At 53.9% G+C, this 17,380-nt stretch overlaps 1 protein-coding gene across 29 annotated transcripts in view; it reads left to right on the top strand.

Annotated features, from left to right (window-relative positions):
• Positions 1–17,380, top strand: part of Rtel1 (regulator of telomere elongation helicase 1) — a 40,304-nt gene that overhangs the window by 18,680 nt on the left and 4,244 nt on the right. For all 29 annotated transcript variants that reach the window (XR_015445974.1, XR_015445973.1, XR_015445976.1 and 26 more), the window contains 17 exons: positions 4,870–4,908; positions 4,977–5,055; positions 6,008–6,105; positions 6,999–7,054; positions 11,935–11,991; positions 12,083–12,164; positions 13,910–14,042; positions 14,151–14,264; positions 14,360–14,400; positions 14,555–14,640; positions 14,780–14,857; positions 15,252–15,329; positions 15,727–15,873; positions 15,956–16,071; positions 16,304–16,427; positions 16,535–16,685; positions 16,804–16,961. Coding sequence is in view for 24 of the 29 variants with exons in the window: in XM_087197629.1 (XP_087053755.1) it covers positions 4,870–4,908; positions 4,977–5,055; positions 6,008–6,105; positions 6,999–7,054; positions 11,935–11,991; positions 12,083–12,164; positions 13,910–14,042; positions 14,151–14,264; positions 14,360–14,400; positions 14,555–14,640; positions 14,780–14,857; positions 15,252–15,329; positions 15,727–15,873; positions 15,956–16,071; positions 16,304–16,427; positions 16,535–16,685; positions 16,804–16,961 (1,637 nt within the window). In the remaining 5 variants the exon portion in view is untranslated. The remainder of the gene's footprint in view (positions 1–4,869; positions 4,909–4,976; positions 5,056–6,007; positions 6,106–6,998; positions 7,055–11,934; positions 11,992–12,082; positions 12,165–13,909; positions 14,043–14,150; positions 14,265–14,359; positions 14,401–14,554; positions 14,641–14,779; positions 14,858–15,251; positions 15,330–15,726; positions 15,874–15,955; positions 16,072–16,303; positions 16,428–16,534; positions 16,686–16,803; positions 16,962–17,380) is intronic.

Raw genomic sequence — 17,380 nt, 5'->3', positions numbered from 1 at the left:
AGTAGTTGATTTTTCTAGTTTTTTAGTCATTATGTATACTTAGTCTCACATCTCCTTAGCTTCCTTTTGGCTGTGACAATCTTTTGGACTTTCCTTGCTTTTGATAACCCAGGTGACTTGAAGGCAGAATGGTCAGTTGTTCTGTAGAATGTCCCTTGGCTGGGATCATATCCTGATGGATATGCTGAGGTGATGGGATTTGGGAGGAAGAGCAGAGTGCAGGCCCCTTCCCATCACATCACCCGAGTGTGTTGGCCAGTGTGATGTCCAGCATGGACACAGGAGGCCGCCCTTGTCAAGGTTCTCCACAGCAGTGTTACTAAGGTTGCTCCTTTTCCTCCTTTGCATGCTATTCTCTTTGGAAGGAGGTAAAGCCCACACCTAAGGAATGGAGAGTTATTCACCGAGATGTGAATCTCTTTTTTTTTTGGTACTGGGAATTGAACTCAGGACCTTGCACTTTTGAGGCAGGAATGGTGCTGCTGAGCTAAATCCCCAGCCTGGTAGTGATTTGGAAACCCATCGGGGCCAGGGATGTGGCTCAGTGGCACTGCACCTGCGTTGAAAGTGCAAGGTCCTGAGTGCCATCCCCGGTACCGAAAACAAAAGCACCGAAAGAAAAGTGAGTAAGTTGGACATCACTAAAATTAGAAGTGTATGCTTCAGAGGGCACCATCAAGGAAAGGAGGGCTGGGGTTCAGCTCAGTGGTTCTGCTGCCTGCCTTGAAAGCACAAAGTCCCGAGTTCAATCACTGGTACCAAAAAAAAAAAAAAAAAAAAAGGAAAGAACAAGCTGAGTGTGGTGGTGCTCGCCTATAACCCCAGATATTTAGCAGGCTGAGGCAGGAGGATCATGAATTCATGGCCAGCCTGGGCAAATCAGTGAGACCCTGTCTTAAATAGAAAAAAGGCTGGGGATGCAGCTCAGTAGGAGTATGCTTGCCTAGCATGCATGAGGCCCTAGGTTAAACTGTACTCCCAGAGAGAGAGAGAGAGGGAGGGAGAAGGAGAGGAAGGGCGGGAGGGAAGGAGCTGTAACAAAATACCATGGCTTAAATGACTCCAATTTATTCGCATAGTTCTGGAGCCTGGGAGGGCCAAGACCACGGCGGCGTCAGCAGAGCTGCTTCCCCCTGAGGCCACTGGCTCGCAGAAGGCTGCTTTCTCACGTGTCCTCACATGGCCTGTCCCAGGCCCCTGGTGTCTCTTCACACAAGAGCACCTACCCTATTGAATTAAAGGTCTACCTGTGACCTTATGAAGAGTAATTATCTCCTTAAAGGCCCTGTCTCCAAATACAGCCACACTGGGGTAGGGCTCCAGTGTGAGGGCTCGGGGAGGGCACAGTTCCGTCCATGATCTATGATTTGGGATAGGAGATGGCACCAATCCAGATGTATGGGAAGATCTGCAGGGTGTTTGGAAAGACTGAGACTTAGAGAAGCACCATTATCTTGGCCATTGTTATTTTCACCTTTTTTGTTTGGTACCGGGGATCGAACTCGGGTCCTTGTGCTTGTGCAGCAGGCAGCGAAACCACTGAGCTAAATCCCCGGCCCCTTGCCTTTTATTTCTAAAGCAAAGCGCAGGTACAGAAAACCTCACAAAATGAGCACATTGACTAATTAATTAGGAAGACCTTGGGGAATACCAGCAGAGCAGGAAAGGGGATATTGCCATATAGGAGCTCCTTGGTCACAGCCACAGCTGCCTCCTCCAAAAGTGGTCTCTGCCCTAGGCTGCCATCCCCGAGATCTTAGCTCTGCACATCAGTGCAGGTCTTCAGACACTACGGTCCGTTGTCCTCTTCAGGATGTGATGAAGTTTGTTTCTTTTCCACATTTGTCTTTTGATTCCTCCTTAGGATAGTCATCTATTTGTATACCTCTACATACAGAGAACTAACCAGATGATACTATGATTTTTGCTTACAATCATCAAGCAATTATAAAGAGAATTGTTCAGCTGGACATGGTACTATGTGCCTGTAGTCCAGCTACTCACCTGTAGTAGGAGGCTGAGACAGGAGGATCACTTGAGCTCAAGGGTTATAGGCCAGCCTGGACAACATAGTAAGATCCTGTTTCAGAAACAAAAACAAAAATCCAAAACAAAATAGGTGTGGTGTATATCCCTGTAATCCCAGCTACCATGGAGGCTGACGCAGAAGGATCACAAATTTAAGGCCAGCCTGGGCAACTTAGTGAGACTGCATCTCAAAATTTAAAAAGAGCGGGGCTGGGGATTTAGCTCAGTGGTTCTGCCGCCTGCCTTGGAAGCGCGAAGTCCCAAGTTCGATCCCCTGCACCAAAAAAAAAAAAATTTAAAAAGAGGTGGGATGTAGCTCAGTGGTGTACTGCTTGCCTAGCATACATAAGGCCCTGAGTTTAATCCCTAGTACTGTAAAAGACAAAAAAAGAATTATCATTAAAAATTGCTGCGGCTGGGGATTTAGCTCAGTGGTTCTGCTGCCTGCCTCACAAGTGCAAGGTCCTGAGTCCGATCCCCAGGCCAAAAAAAAAAAGAAAAATTGCCCCTACTCCTTTGCTCTTTCTTCCTTCCTAGTGTTCTAGGTTTTCTAGGTATTATTTCCCTTCTGTCTGCAAGACTTCAACAATTCTATTATTTTAATTTTTTTCTTTTAGTGGGCAAGGGGGACTTGTGTATATTTATGGTGTGGTCAGCGGTTCTTCTGGAGACAGACTCTTCATTTTCTTATTGTGAGACTGTCTCCCCTTTGCTCTAAGCCCCATTTTTGCTGGGTGTGGACCTGGGGCCATGGGGCTCGCCCGCCAGCATTTGAAGAGTCTTCCCCAGCTCTGGCCCTGTGCGATGAGAAGGCCACCCTCCGAATGGCCCTTTGCTCTTGGTGCGCTCTGCTTCTCCCCAACAGAGCTCAAGATTGTCGTCGCCATTGCTGTTCAGCTGTTGGGCTGTCTTGGTGTGGGCCCTCTGGGTTTCCCCTTTGTGGATTCACTTAGCCTCTGGAATTTGCAGTTCTTTTGTCAGGTCTGTAGAGTTGTTAGCCATTGTTTCTCATGACACTGTCTTTCTTGTCTTCCTAAAGGACTCCAACATGTATACTCTACTCACTGCTTTTCAGTCTACTTTCTCCTCAGGTTGGACTATTTCATATGTAAATCAAATTTTTTTAATGTACTGAGAAATAAGCTCAGGGCTTTCATGCTAGCCAAATACTCTACCACTGAGCTACATTCCCATCCCTTTTAAAACTTTATTTTGATGGGCCAGGGATTTAGCTCAGTGGTGCTGCCACCTGCCTTGCAAGCGCAAGGTCCTGAGTTTGATCCCTGATACCAAAAATAAAGAAATAAATAAAATGTATTTTGAGACAAGAGTTCCTGAAATTACCCAAGCTGGCCTGTAACATAGCCTCCCAACAACTGAGATTATAGATATGCATCACTGCGCCCAGCTCATAAATCCATGGCTTTTGTTTTGTTTTGTTTTTGTGGTACTGGGGATTGAACCCAGGACCTTTGTCCTGAGCTACGTCTCCAGCTCTTTTTATTTTTTGTAAATAGGGTCTTGCTGAGTCACTGAGTTGCCTAGGGTGGACTTGAGTTTGTGATCCTTCTGCCTTGGCCCCTCAGAGTGCTGGGATTACAAGTGTGCTTATGGGGTTCCATAACTCTGTCTCTTAAATTTGCGGTTGTTTCCTGCTGTTGCCATTCTGCTGTTGAGTGTACCCACTAAGTTTCAAATTTTGGCTCTTGTGTTTCTAGTTCTACATATCCACTTGGTTCTTCCCTGTATATTTCTTTGCTGAGGGCTTCTACCTTTAATTTCTTTTTTTTTTTTTTTTTTGGTACCCGGGGAACTCGGGTCCTTGTGCTTGCACAGCAGGCGGCCAAACCACTGAGCTGAATCCCCGGCCCCTACCTTTAATTTCTTTCAAGAGAGTTTGTGATTGCTTGTTGGGGCACTTGTATGATGGGTGCTTTAAAATCCTTGTCAGATTCTAATGTCCTGGTCTTGACATCTGTTGCCATTTCTCTTTTGCAGTGGGGTTTGTTTTTTTTTGGTACCAGAGATCGAACTCGGGACCTTGTGCTTGCGAGGCAGGCAGCGGCACCACTGAGCTAAATCCCCGGCCCTACCATTTGTCTTTTGAGTTGAGATTTTCCCATAGGTTGGTAGTTTGTTTCATGACAAATGCTTTTGGTTTCTGAGCATTTTGATTACTTTGTTAGAAGCCTCTGGTTCCTATCTATTTTAGCAGGCAGGGTGCCTGTATAGATGCAAAATGCTCATCCTGGCCACCTGGTCTGTCAGTTTAACCTCTGAAACCTTTTGGAGCTGTTCTCGTTGACACACCTATATGCCACCCAGAGGCAGTCTGACATCCGATAGACAGTGCCCACCTGGGAGTGCAGTCCTCAAAGTTTACACACATGGGCAGCTCCGGAGGGGAGGAAGGACTCAGGACTCACGAAGAAATTTAAAGGATCCCTTGCTAGGTGGCTGAGGTGTGGTGATGCACACACCTATAATCCCAGCACTCTGGAGGCTGAGGAGGGAAGATCAATTGCAAGTTTGAGGCCAGTCTGGGCAACTTAGTGACTTAGCAAGACCTGTCTCATAGGCCTGGGATGTAGCTCAGTGGTCCTGCCGCCTGCCTTGCAAGCACAAGGTCCTGAGTTCGATCCCTGGCACCAAAAAAACCAAAATCAAGACCTGTCTCAAAACATACATACATACGTACATGCATACACACACCCACATACATACATACATACATACATACATACATACATACATACATACAAATAAATCCCTGGTTCTTGGGAACCTGGTTGGCAGAGTTAGGATGAAGCACAGTTGTGCATGTGCTGCTCTCTCACCTAGGACTGAACATGCAGCTGGAAGACATCGCCAAGCTCAAGAGTAAGTGCCACTCCCCACCACCCCTCCCAGCCAGTGGAGCCTGCCCCTGACACTTCCTTGACCCACAGTGATCCTTCTTCGCCTGGAGGGGGCCATCGATGCTGTCCAGCTACCCGGAGATGGTAGTGGTGTCACTAAGCCAGGAAGGTAAGGAACAAAGGCTGACTCCTGCCCAGAGTGGGCGGCTTTGTCCTCACAGTGTCCTGCTGGGTCTGACCACGCAGGCCTGGGCTTCACATGCCAGTGGGGTCTGCTGTTGATTTCCAGACCCGGGAGGGGTTGCCAGCTCTCCGTGGTCAGTGAGAGGCTTGGGAGTCACAGCACTCTCTCACCGTGTCCTGTGGCTCTCTGCTCCCACTCTTGGTAGTGCAGTTAGAGGAAGACCTTCTCTGTAGCACAACCAGTGCTGTCACCGCCTGTTAGGGCTCCAGGAGGCCCAGAGTGCTCTGAATGCTCCATAGTCGCCCAGTTTTTCAGCAACCTGGGCCAGTAAAGGCTGCTGCCTTGAAGGCAGGTGAGCTATCAGTGTGACAGCTCTCTTGGGCACACAGCTAATTGCTGTACTGTGACCAGGCCTGCTTTTGTTGAGGGCAGAGGACAGAGCATGTTCCAAGGGCCCTGAGATGTCTGCCTTCCTCCTGAGCTGGTCTGTTCTGAGCTCTGATCCTTGCAGGGCTTCCAGTTCTTCCAGGTGAAGCCTCATTCCTCAGCTTGACATTCAGGGCTCCAGCCTGCCCTGCCCTGTGCTGAACCCCAAGGATTCCCCTCTAGGCCCCCATCCCTGTCTCTTTCCGAAGCATTTGGAGACCCCACTCAGAAACTGCCCCAGGAAGGCTCCAAGGATCCTCCCTCCACCCCATGGTAGCCCTGGCCCCAGTGCCTGGTCTTCTCTGGTACGTGACGCGGCTGTCATGCCAGAGCCTACTTTCATCTCCACACCTGAAGGGTCCCGAGGCCTCTCACCTGGATTTTGACAATCCTAAAGGGCTCAGCATTTGTTTTTAAGTGGAGGAAACTTAAAAGCTGCTCACCTATAGATTCCCAAAGCTGCAAGCCTGGTCCCTACTCAGGCTCAAGCTTCTTTTCTTCTCTCTGTCAGCTATATCTTCAACCTGTTTGCGGAAGCCCAGATAACATTTCAGTCCAAGGTCTGCATCCTGGAGTCACTGGACCAGATTATCCAACACTTGGCAGGACGTGAGTCTCTGGCTCGCTATGTGGGGCATGTCATGCTAGCTCCTTTGATGCAGGCAGGTGCCAGCAGGGCTACCCTCAGCAGGCAGCTGGCACAGTCATGTGGCAGCCTACTGTCTTGTCTGCCCTCCCCTGCAAGCAGGAGTCTGGCCTGCGGGGCTTTCCCTTTTTGACTGGGACACTGAGGCATTTGTACCATTTGCCTGGCCCTTGTGCTCTTTAGTGGAGCACATTGCAGCTTTGCTGTTGGGTTTCTTTCTGTTGTGTGTCCCAGTTAGTTCCCCTTAAAGGAGGAAAAGCGAGAGGCCTAGTTGAGTTCATTGAGCTGTGGCTCCCACCAGCTTTCTCCCCATACCACCCTGAATCCTGTATCTGCTCAGTGGTGAGGCCCAGAGGGCTTCCTGGGGCTGGCATCATCCCAGGCTGAAACCTGTGAAAACCCTTTCTGCTGGGCGGGGTCTTGGGGCGGTTTGAGACACAGGACTCTGGAGTCTGCTGAGCTCCTGGGCACTGGGGGCCGTGGGCTCCTGGACTCATTTGACAACAGAGCCTTTTTTTTGGTACTGGGGATCGAACTCGGGTCCTTGTGCTTGCAGGGCAGGCAGCAGAACCACTGAGCCAAATCCCCAGCCCAACAGAGCCTTTTTGAGTCCAACAGACTATCTCCAAGACTCTTCTGGAGAGCCTGTTCCCCTCAGCTCCTCTTTGACACTCTAGGAAGAGCAGGCTAGCCGCCCTCCCTTAGCATATCCCATACCACACACTCTGTTAGGGGAAGCTGATTACCCAGCAGCTATGAGGTGGAGGTTGGCCATGTGATCATGCTGGCTCATGTGGGGTCTGGGTGGATACGACCTACCTGTGGTTTGAATATCAGCTTCTCACTGCCCCTACAGGTGCCGGAGTGTTCACCAATACGGCTGGGCTGCAGAAGCTCATGGACATCATCCAGGTAGGAACTTGCAGGCATCTCTTTTCCAGATAGAAGTCAAGGCAAGAGCTTCAGGGACTGGACAAAGGCCCCACACCACATGTTTCCGATTAGCAAACTCATAAGTTTATTTCCTCCTGCCTTGAACCCACTGTAGGCCTCTAAGGGAGGCCAGAGAAGGACAGGTCTCGCCATACTTGGCTATTCAGTGGCCAGACACACCCAAGGTAGCACTACAGGGCTAGAGCCAGGAGCATCTTATCCCTGCCAACGTCCCTTAGGATTGGGCAGAACCCCTTGGTTTATAGATAGGCCCAGCAGCTCCAAATGGGCTCAAACCAGGAAATATCTGGAGACAAGTGACTTACTGAGCAACTTCTCAGGGAAAGACAAATGAGGGGCATGTGACTGTCCTGTTCTTTGAGCCTCTGATGAAGAGAGAGACACACGTAAAAGAGCTCCTAACAGAGTGCCTGTGGGAGGCTCTGACAGAGAGACAGTGTGACCGTGGGAGCACCTGACAGAGACAGTGTGACCGTGGGAGCATCTGACAGAGACACTGTGACGGTGGGAGCATCTAACAGAGACAGTATGACCGTGGGAGCATCTGACAAACACAAGGAAAGGCCAGTGTTGGCGTTCCTTACAGAGATAACTTGGCTGTGTGAGAACTCAGAGATAAACATGACTGCGTGAGGACCCTGAGAGAGAGAGAGAAAGAGAGAAACACGACTGTAGAAGCCCCTGATAGAGAAAAGGGTGACTATGGGAACTCCTGATGAAGAGAAGCTTGAATATGGAAGCCTCTGACTGAGAGAAATGTAACTGGAGTCACTGGAAGAGGGAAAGAGACAGCAAGACAGACAAGTCAGACCCCTGCCTCAGGTCTCTTCCTGCTCCATAGTGTGCATTTCAGTAGCACCCTTCTTCCTGTCTGTGAGGTCCAGCTGTCTCCTTTGGCCCAGCTGAGCCATTTCCTCAGGCCCAGTGGATAAGCCAGTATCTCTCCAAGTGCTTGAGGTTGGGTAAGGTGCTGTTTGGAGGCCCTGGGCACCATCTTCCTTTTGTTGAACCTTGCTAGGTTTTCGGAAGCAGGCCATTAGGAGCCCTGACTGAGACCTCAGGAGCCCTGGAGGACACAGGCCCAGGAGGCACTATACTGTGTGGAACCGTGTGAGGTTTCCTCTTGAGTACTTCTGGCCATGCTGTGCCTCCAGGCACCTGAGGTCATGGTAGGATGGGCAGGAGGAGTCTGAGTGGAGTGACCATTCGGTGAGTGCTCCCAGAGTGTCTGCTGCCCAGGGTGATGGCCTGGGTATGACCACTGGTTCTCTGTGGAGTCCAGACTCCCAGGCTGCCCAAGCCCCTGTACCGTCCACAGTGACTGTTAGGCTGTCTGCCCTGGAACATCCTTGGCTCCTATGGTGGGAGGCCCTGTTCTGGCCAGGCAAACTGCTTTCAGTATTCTGATCAATCACTGCAGATGAACAGGTCCATGTGTCAGGAGCAGCTCCCAGGAACATGCTCTTCCCTTACCTGTGTAGGCCCCAAGGTCAGCTGCAGATCCTGGGCCTAGAGAGCAGGTATGGGCTGGGTGCAGCCTCCTCTCCTCCTGGGAATGCGGGTTCTCCGCCTTCCCATTAATGGATGTTTCTCCTCAAAAATCCCTGGAATCCAAAGCAGGTTACCCTGTTGGTTTGGAATTTCCTTTGGCTGCCTGCCACTCTTGGCAGATGACAGCTCCCCTGCCTGGCCCTGGAGGTGCTGGGCCAGCCACATCCTCACTAGCATGCCCCCGATTGAGGGACTGACTAATGAGTTGCTCACCTCACACCTGCTTCCTGGGCCCCGTGCAGTTGCCAGGTGCTTTCACCAGGCCATGAGTGTGCAGCTTGGGCAGTGCTCACAGGGCTGTGGCTGACCTGTCCTTGGAGCTTAGGTGCCACAGGACCTTTTTGGGCCACAGAAGGCCAGTCTGAGGCAGGACGTGCAGACAGTGGGTCTGAGTTCCTTGGAATGGAGCCCCTGCTCCTTGCTTACATCGGATACGCACTGGGCATTCAGCACACGCACCAGTGGGGTGAGGTTTTCCCTTCATGCCTTGTCCTGCCCAGGTGGCAGTGCTGTTTTCCTAGTCACCTAGGGTTATCACTGCTCTTCTCCATATCTGGCAAACCTTTTCAGGTGTTTTAGGGCCAAGTGATGTGTCAGCCAGAGATGGAGCCAAGTTCAGACTATAGCTCCTATCCTTTAAGTTTACAAATGAGTTGACTGTTGTGGATTCCTCGGGAAGCTCATGGTTATTATGAGGCCCCCAGCAGGGTCAGGGAGCTCTGTCCTTCTCTGAGAGGCTGGTTGGGTCCAGGGGGAGTGAGGGTATCTCTAGACTGCCCACATGGAGCACAGGGAGGAGTGGGCCAGACTTCCTCAACTCCAGTCCCCCTCCCAGTTTGCATCAGAGGGAGGGTCTAAGCCTGTGACCAAGGTGTGGGGGGAACAGGCTGCTGATGAAGCCCTGCAGGAGCAGGTGCAGGCGCAGAAGCAGAAATGCCCCTGAGAGAACACTGAGGCCACACTCACGCAGCCTAGATGGGAAGCTGGTCCTCCTGGCGCTTCTGGAGCCAGGCAGAGGGACTACCCTGCGTGGCCACCATAGGCCTAATGGGCATCAGATAGACAATGTCCTCGAGGGGTGCCCACTAGGGGCAGTGCCCTGGGACGTGCATTTGGAGATGTGCAGTTTAAGTGGTGATGAAACCTGAAAGTACAGTGACGGGGTTTCAGGGAAGGTGGGCAATGGTGACAGGCATCCTGTATAGGGAACAGGGTCGCCGTGATATGCCCAGGAATGAGGAAGCTTGGCCATGTGTAAAACTCCTGCCTGTCCCTTGATGTGTGTGGGCCGCTCCTGGCAGCCTCCACCCTGAAATGAGCTTCTGTTGTCTGTCTCTGCAGACCAAGGCTTTGGTAAAATGTGGAGCTTGCTGTGTGGCTGTCTGCCGCGGGCCAAGCCTGAAGATGGCCCCTCTTCTCTTCCCTACTCCCTTTCTCCTCCGTAGATTGCAGACCCTGGGTGGCACAGCCCCAGGAGACATTCACATTACATGTCCTTGTTCCTTTTCTGGGCCTTGGCACTAGCTACCCTGCCTTCCTACACTATACATAAAGAGCGCACTGGACCAGGAGGCCATCAGCTCGTCAGGATATGGTCCCACCTGGTCCCAGCTATAAAACATAATTTTGCCTTCTTTGTTTGTTTGTTTGTTTGTTTATTGGTTGTTTTTTTTTTTGGTACCGGGGACCGAACTCTGGACCTTGTGCTTGTGAGGCAGGCAGTAGCACCACTGAACTAAATCCCCGGCCCGCCTTCTTTCTTATTATTTTCCAATTTTTTGTCATCTCCCACCGCTGTCCTGGCTTTGGACCCTATGCTGTGTGGTCGGGGCAGCTGTCGTGACAGTGAAGATAGCTATAGGCTGTGCTCATGCCAGACTGTGCCCTCTGTGCATAACCCTGTACCTGCTGTGCACAGGTGTACGCGAACACAGACCCGTGCATGTGCCCATACCCATGCAGCACACCAGAGACAGACGCTTCTGCTCCAGCAGTGTGTGCACGGCATGCTGTGGCATGTCCTCACTTTGGGCGGCCTCGGGTTTTTCTGGTTTGCTGAGAACAGGCTTGTTGGTCCATGAGTTGTGTTTGTGCTGTCTCGGTCCCTGCAGTGTGCTTTGCAAAGAGTTAGCGGTTTCCTCCATTTGCCTGTGGACGATTCCCATTTCTCACTGTTGGGGCGGTGCCTCGTGGAGCCAGTGGGAGTCCTATGGAAGCTGCTGTGCCTGTCCCTGTGCTCTGAAGCCAGGGTGGCCAGTTTGCTAAGCAAACCCTGTCATGGCTTCTTGTCTTCCGTGTAGTGACCATCATGTACATTTTGGCCAGTTACCCTTCCTTTTCTGTGAGACTTTCCTGTGTGTTAGTTGGGTTTTTTTTACAGGTTTGCAGGGCTCTTCATAAATCTTGAGTGTTGAGTCACAGGCAATATGTATGCTCTCTGCACGTCTTTTTCCATCTTTGGGAGGGTTCAGTGAATAGAGGTCTCTTGTGGTAAAGACTTCTGTCCCATGGCTTGTGTCTCCTGACCTATCTGGCTGGCTGGTCTTGTCTGGTTTCGTGTTCTGTGGGGTTGTCTAGCTTAGCTCGTAGGCTTTGATCCGTTTACAGGTCTCTGTGAGGGATATGAGGGGCACAAATCTACCTTTTCCTGTCATAAGTCAGGTGTTTGCTGCCCCCAGGCTCCACCTTGCTTCTGTCATTAGTGTCATTGTTGTACTCATTCTTTTTCTTTTTTGGTACTGGGGATCAAACTCAGGACCTTGCGCTTGTGAGACAGGCGGCGGAACCACTGAGCTAAATCCCTGGGCCTCTACTCATTCTTACTTTCTGCAGTTCCTGTAGGTTCTGATACTGGCCAGAACAAATTCCTTTCATTCCTCTGAGACTCTGGTGTTGGCTTGTTCACATCCTGTAGGAATCTTGTGTCGTCCTGACCGGGATGTATTGCATTTCCAGATTATTTTGCAATCCTAAGGGGCACAAAGGGAGGGTGGTACATTGGCTGGAGGGGAAGCTCACAGGTGTGTAGAGATTGCCCCTGGAAGGGGGAAAAGACAGGCAGGTGTGAGCTGCTGCTACTTGGCCTGAGGATGCAGTCAGGCTGGATAGCAGGGCCAGGGGAGCCCCTGAGCATGTGGGTGAGTGTGGGGTGACTCAGAGAAGGACAAGATAGCCTCAGGGCTCCTATGTGTTGGGCCACGAGGCCTCAGTTTCCCTGTCCTACCACAAAAGGCTTTGTGCTCTTGCCTCAGGTTCTGACCCATGTGCTCTGCTTCCTTGCCTTTCAGATCGTGTTCAGTGTGGACCCCACTGAGGGCAGTCCTGGGATCTCACAGTCCTATAAGGTGGGAGATACCTCCAGGATGAGGGCAGGGCTGGGGCTATCTCTAGGACCCAGTTAGGGCCTCAGCACACCTGTACATGCTCCTCCTCCAGGTGCACATACACCCTGACATTGGGCCCCGGAGGGCGGCTCAGCGGTCAGATGCTTGGAGTGCTGCTGCATCTAGAAAGCAAGGTACAGCACCTCGGGTCTGGAACCTGCTCCCCTGCCTGGCCTCAGTGCATACCCAGCACCACCTCTCCTTGGGCCAGGCACGCCTATGGCCTCTTCACTTGCCCTCTGAAAGTTAGAGCTTGAAGGAGGTCTGACCACCCTGTGACTGCACAGGGTCACCCTGTGGGCAGTGGCAGAGCCAAGGCCCTTCTCCCCCTCCCTGGACACTCAGGCAAGGCTGATCAGTGCAGAACTGCTTTTGTCCCTTGGCCAGCCAGCACTGTGATGAGGCCCTGCAGGTCCTGTGCCACACTTCCAGGAGACCACTCCTTAGGCACCAAGGTCATGTCCAAGTTCCTGCAGTGAGCTCAAGCCTCTCTTGTACCTCCAGGGCTTCCCCTGCATCTTGGTGTCTTAGAGTGGGCTTGGTGAGGGGCTGCACAGAGGGGGCCTGGGAGCCTGTGATCTTGGAGCACTGGGGCTCTTGGGTGGAGCTGGTCCTACCCACACCACATGGTATTTAGCCCTGGTGGCCAGCAGTGAGTGTGGCCCCACAGCTGGGGCTCCTGGGAGCTGTTAGGTCAGGCACCTGCAGGTCTGCTGCAGCCCTCAAAGGGTCTCACAGCACTGCCTTTGCCTCTGGACCACTCTTTCTCTGGCTGCTAGCTGACTCAGGCTCCGGGCTGCCTGGACAGAGTATGGACGCTGAGGCTTGAGTGTGCCTCACCTAGTGGGAAGAGGAGGGGAGGGCTGGGCAAGATCAGCCTGAGCTGTGGGTGGCCAGGCTCTCTGACTCATCCACACCTTGCAGCATGGCCTCTCCCCGCAGGAAGTCTTTCCTGAGGCTGGGGACAGCACTTGTGAGGCCATAGGAGCCCTGAGGGTTGCCCAGGTACGAGAGGAAAAGTAGGGTGTAGCTCTTTTCTACCTCTGAAATCATATGACTTCTCAGAAGTAGCCCTAGCTGGGTAGGGTGTTTCCCGGAAATTAGCTCATCGAGGTGGACTGCTTCTTGAAGGACAGCCCCAGACAGTCCCCAGGCCAGGCAGATTCTATCCCAGGATTGACAAAACCCCTCAGGCCTGAAAATGTGGCTTTGCCTTTTTCAGGAAATTTGCCCTTGTCCCTGCTGGCGCCTGGTCCTGGCTTTAGAGTCTCATTTAAAGTCATTCTACTGGTGCTGTTTTAAGCTCTGGAACTTCCGGAGACTGCCAGAGCAAGTTGGAGGCCGTAGCTGTGCTCCAGCCAGACAGGCACTGTGAGGAGCTCTGAGCTTCCTCTGAACCAGTGACCTTGCTGGATGCTGCCGTGACCAGTCTGGGAACTTGTTCTCTCTTTCTCTTTTGCGATTGTGCTTGGAATGTCAGAAGGTCAAACAGTTTCCTTCCCATGTATTTTTCTTTCGTACTGGGAATCAAACTTGGGACCCTGCGCTTGCACGGCAGGGGCTGGAACCACTGAGCTGAATCCCTGGCCCCCCGTGTGCTTTTGACAGAGTGGCTCTTAGCCCTGTGCCGCACGTCACAGTTCCTGTAGAGTTAGGATTGGCTTACCCCACTCTAGGTGTCACCTAGCATTCTCCTAGGCCCGTCTCCTGCTCTCCAGACTCCTGACTCCTGGCGGAGGGGCCCAGCTTGCAGGCTGAGCTGGGTCTCAGGCCAGACCTTTTGTTCTGACTGCTGCACTCTGGGCCCCTGTGGCTGCTGGTGGGTGGGGAAGATGATGATGTCATCCTGATCCAGTCCTCAAGCCCCATTCCCCTGCAGGGAAGGTACTGAGCTACTGGTGCTTCAGCCCGGGCCACAGCATGCAGGAGCTGCTCCGCCAGGGTGTCCGCACTGTCATCCTCACCAGCGGCACACTGGCCCCGCTGTCCTCTTTCGTCCTGGAGATGCAGATGTAGGGCTGAGTTCTGGGAATGTGCTGGGTGTGGGGAGTGCTGGCCTGGGTTGTAGGCCGGGGTTCTTGCTGTCCCGGACCTGAGGGGCTGCCCATGGTCTGTCCCAGCCCCTTCCCAGTCTGCCTGGAGAACCCACACGTCATCGACAAGCACCAGCTCTGGGTGGGGGTCATCCCCAGAGGCCCCGATGGAGCAGAACTGAGCTCTGCATTTGACAAGCGGTAAGGGGTCCTGGTCTCGGGGCCGCACTGGAGCGGGGTGGGGCCCATGGCTGAGCCCTGGGACTCACAGCAGACACCACTCTGGCTTTGTGCAGTTTTTCTGAGGAGTGCTTGTCCTCTCTGGGGAAGACTCTGGGTGAGTAAGTGTGCTCCACATGGGAGCCTGTCTCCTTTGGGAAGCCCGTGTCCCCAGCTGTCCCACTGAGGCCAGCGTACGCAGTCCCTCTTCCCAAGGGCGGTGGAAGTCTGCAGACGCCCAGCACCTATCCTGACCAGTCCTCTGCTTCCAGGCAACATCGCCCGTGTAGTGCCCCATGGGCTTCTGGTCTTCTTCCCTTCCTACCCTGTCATGGAGAACAGCCTGGCCTTCTGGCGGGTACGACCCCTCCCCTCCCCTCCAAGAGGCCAGGTGGGTGGGCAGTGCCAGGGTACAGAGGCAGCTGTGGGAGCCCTGAGCTTGCGCAGGTCCAGTGGGTGAGTGCCTGGCCTGTGCACGTCCTGACTTCCTTCCACAGGCCCGAGACTTGGCCAGGAAGGTGGAGGTGCTGAAACCTCTGTTTGTGGAGCCCAGAAGCAAAGGCAGCTTCTCAGAGGTCTGTGCCCAACCTGGACTCTGGGCCTGCTGACCCCGCAGCCCCTGGAGGCTCCTGGGATGGCCTCCATCTCTGACCCGGGGCTCTGGCTGGCTCCAGGCTGCCTCTTCAGGGGCCTGGGCTGCCTCCCTGTCCCTGGGTGTGTAGCTGTTTAGAAAGTTGCTAAAAGCATTTGGACATGGTGACAGTGACAGCTGACCCTCATGCCCTACGTGCTGCCCTCACCCTGGGGTTCCCTGTGTTCACGGGGAAACTGAACCGGCTTTGGGCGCTGCGTGTGGGTTGGGTGTGGCCGGGATGAGGCCTTCTTCCCAGGGTGAGCTGTGGGGTCATCATGACTTGAGGAGGAAGGGGCTGGGGCTCAGAGCTTGGGGTGACTGTCCTCGCCTTCTAGGTCATCGATGCTTATTACCAGCGTGTCGCCTCCCCTGGGTCCAGTGGGGCTACCTTCCTGGCGGTGTGCCGGGGCAAGGTGAGGCCTTTGTGAGTCTGAGTCCCTGCCTGGCCTCTGGTAGGGGCTCAGGGCTCATCAGGCCCTCAGGGCACAGGTCCATCCCTGCCTTGGGCCCCACATCGCGCAAACAGATGAGGGAGTGGAGCTATGGGGCCTGCTGGGCCCTGGCTGGCATAGGCCAGGGAGAGGCAAGACACAGGAGGTTCTGAGCATGGGGGTGTTGGTCATGGGGTTCTGGGAGCTGTGGAGGGCCTGGCCCAAGAGAGGAGCTTCCTTCTACCTCTCCCCGTAGTAGGGAGAGGTGGCTGAGGTTAGGATATAGATGGACCCTTGAGGAAAGTGCCAAGCTTCGGAAAAGCAAGTAGGGAAGGGGAATGCCCGCCACCCCTAGGCAATTCCTGGGTCTGTGTCCTAGGCCAGCGAGGGGCTGGACTTCTCAGACATAAATGGTCGTGGTGTGATCATCACGGGCCTCCCGTATCCCCCACGCATGGATCCTCGGGTTGTCCTCAAGATGCAGTTCCTGGATGAGATGCGGGGCCAGAGCCAAGCTGGAGGCCAGGTGAGACCACAGGGCCAGGGGCAGGGAAAAAGCAAGGACCCAGTGACCAGGGGTCTCTGTGCTTGAGACTCTTGCCCTGTAGTTCCTCTCAGGGCAAGAATGGTACCGGCAGCAGGCGTCCAGGGCTGTGAACCAGGCCATTGGGCGGGTCATCAGGCACCGCCATGACTATGGGGCCATCTTCTTGTGTGACCACAGGTACTGACAGGGCTCCACCTAGCCACCCCACATGCTCCCACTGCTCAAGGGCTTTCTCTGCCCTGGACCTTCTTCCCCTCCGTGAAGGCCATGGTAGCCTCTGGCTCTGTGGGGTCTGAGCTTCATGGCTCCACTTGGAGACCTCTGTGCAGTAGTGGTATGAGCTACAGGGAGGGCTGGCCTTGGGCCCTTGAGCAGAGCACGCTGGGCTGATGGCTGCATATCCCTCCAGGTTCACCTATGCAGATGCCAAAGCCCAGCTGCCCTCCTGGGTGCGCCCCTACCTCAAGGTGTACAACAACTTTGGCCATGTCATCCGGGATGTAGCCCAGTTCTTCCGTGTTGCTCAGAGAACTGTGAGCACCCGAATGCCCGGCTGCCTCACACTCTGCCCAAGGGGGGATGGGTGTCCCCCCACCCGAGGAGCCACAGAGGCAGCCCTCACACACCCTTCGTTCTGCAGATGCCCGCCCCAGTCCCCAGGGCTTTGGCCCCAGGTGTGGGTGAGGGAAAAGCTGCTGCCAAGGTGACCACATTGCCTGGACCTCTCCTCGCAACCAGAAAAGCCACAAGTCTAGACGTGCATGTGCCCAGCCTGAGGCAGAAGCCAGCAGGTGTGTGGGGCTGGATGAGGGCCATGCAGGGCAGAGGCAGGAGCCCACCTGGCAGGACTAGTTGCTTCCTGCAGGCTGGCCTCCGGTAAGCTTTGCTGCCATACCAATGCTCCTACAGGATCGCCGGCTGTGGAGGACCCAGAGAGCAACCTGTGTGTGGAGTATGAGCAGGAGCCAGTCACAGCCCCGTGGAGGCCCATGGGGCTGCTGGCTGCCCTGGAGCACAGCGAGCAGAAGGCTGGGGCACCTGAGGATGAGGCCTACCCTGGGAAGGAGGTGGTTTAGGGCAGGGAGGGAGATGCCTGAGGATGACATGGCCCCTCCACTCCTGAGGCCAGCCCAGGCCCTACCCATTTGGCCTTGGCACCTTTCTTACTCCTTGGTTCCCTTCCCAGTGGGCAGGTGGACAGATAGACCCCCGGTCATGCTGTGCCCGTGGCCCCAGGCCACTTGCTACCCAGAGAGGTGCACCCTGACCCTCAGCTCCCACTATACTGGCTCCCGGCAGGTCAGCCTGCACAGCCCACAAGTGTGGTGCCTCCTGCCACCTGCTCACCCAGAGCTGGTCTTTCTTAGGGCCTGGTCTGTGGGATGGGCCCCAAGTTCCTTCTCCCCTTTACCTATGGCCTTTGCCTAATAGCCCATAGTTTTCTGAGCTTCACTTGGAGCTCCTCCCTGCTTCCTGCTTATTCCTG

This window comes from Heterocephalus glaber, unplaced genomic scaffold (assembly GCF_053883595.1).
Source record: "Heterocephalus glaber isolate CG9 unplaced genomic scaffold, H.glaber_assembly_v1.0 deba00001673, whole genome shotgun sequence".
NCBI classification, from domain to species: domain Eukaryota; kingdom Metazoa; phylum Chordata; class Mammalia; order Rodentia; family Bathyergidae; genus Heterocephalus; species Heterocephalus glaber.
This window is presented reverse-complemented; position numbering and strand designations above follow the sequence as displayed.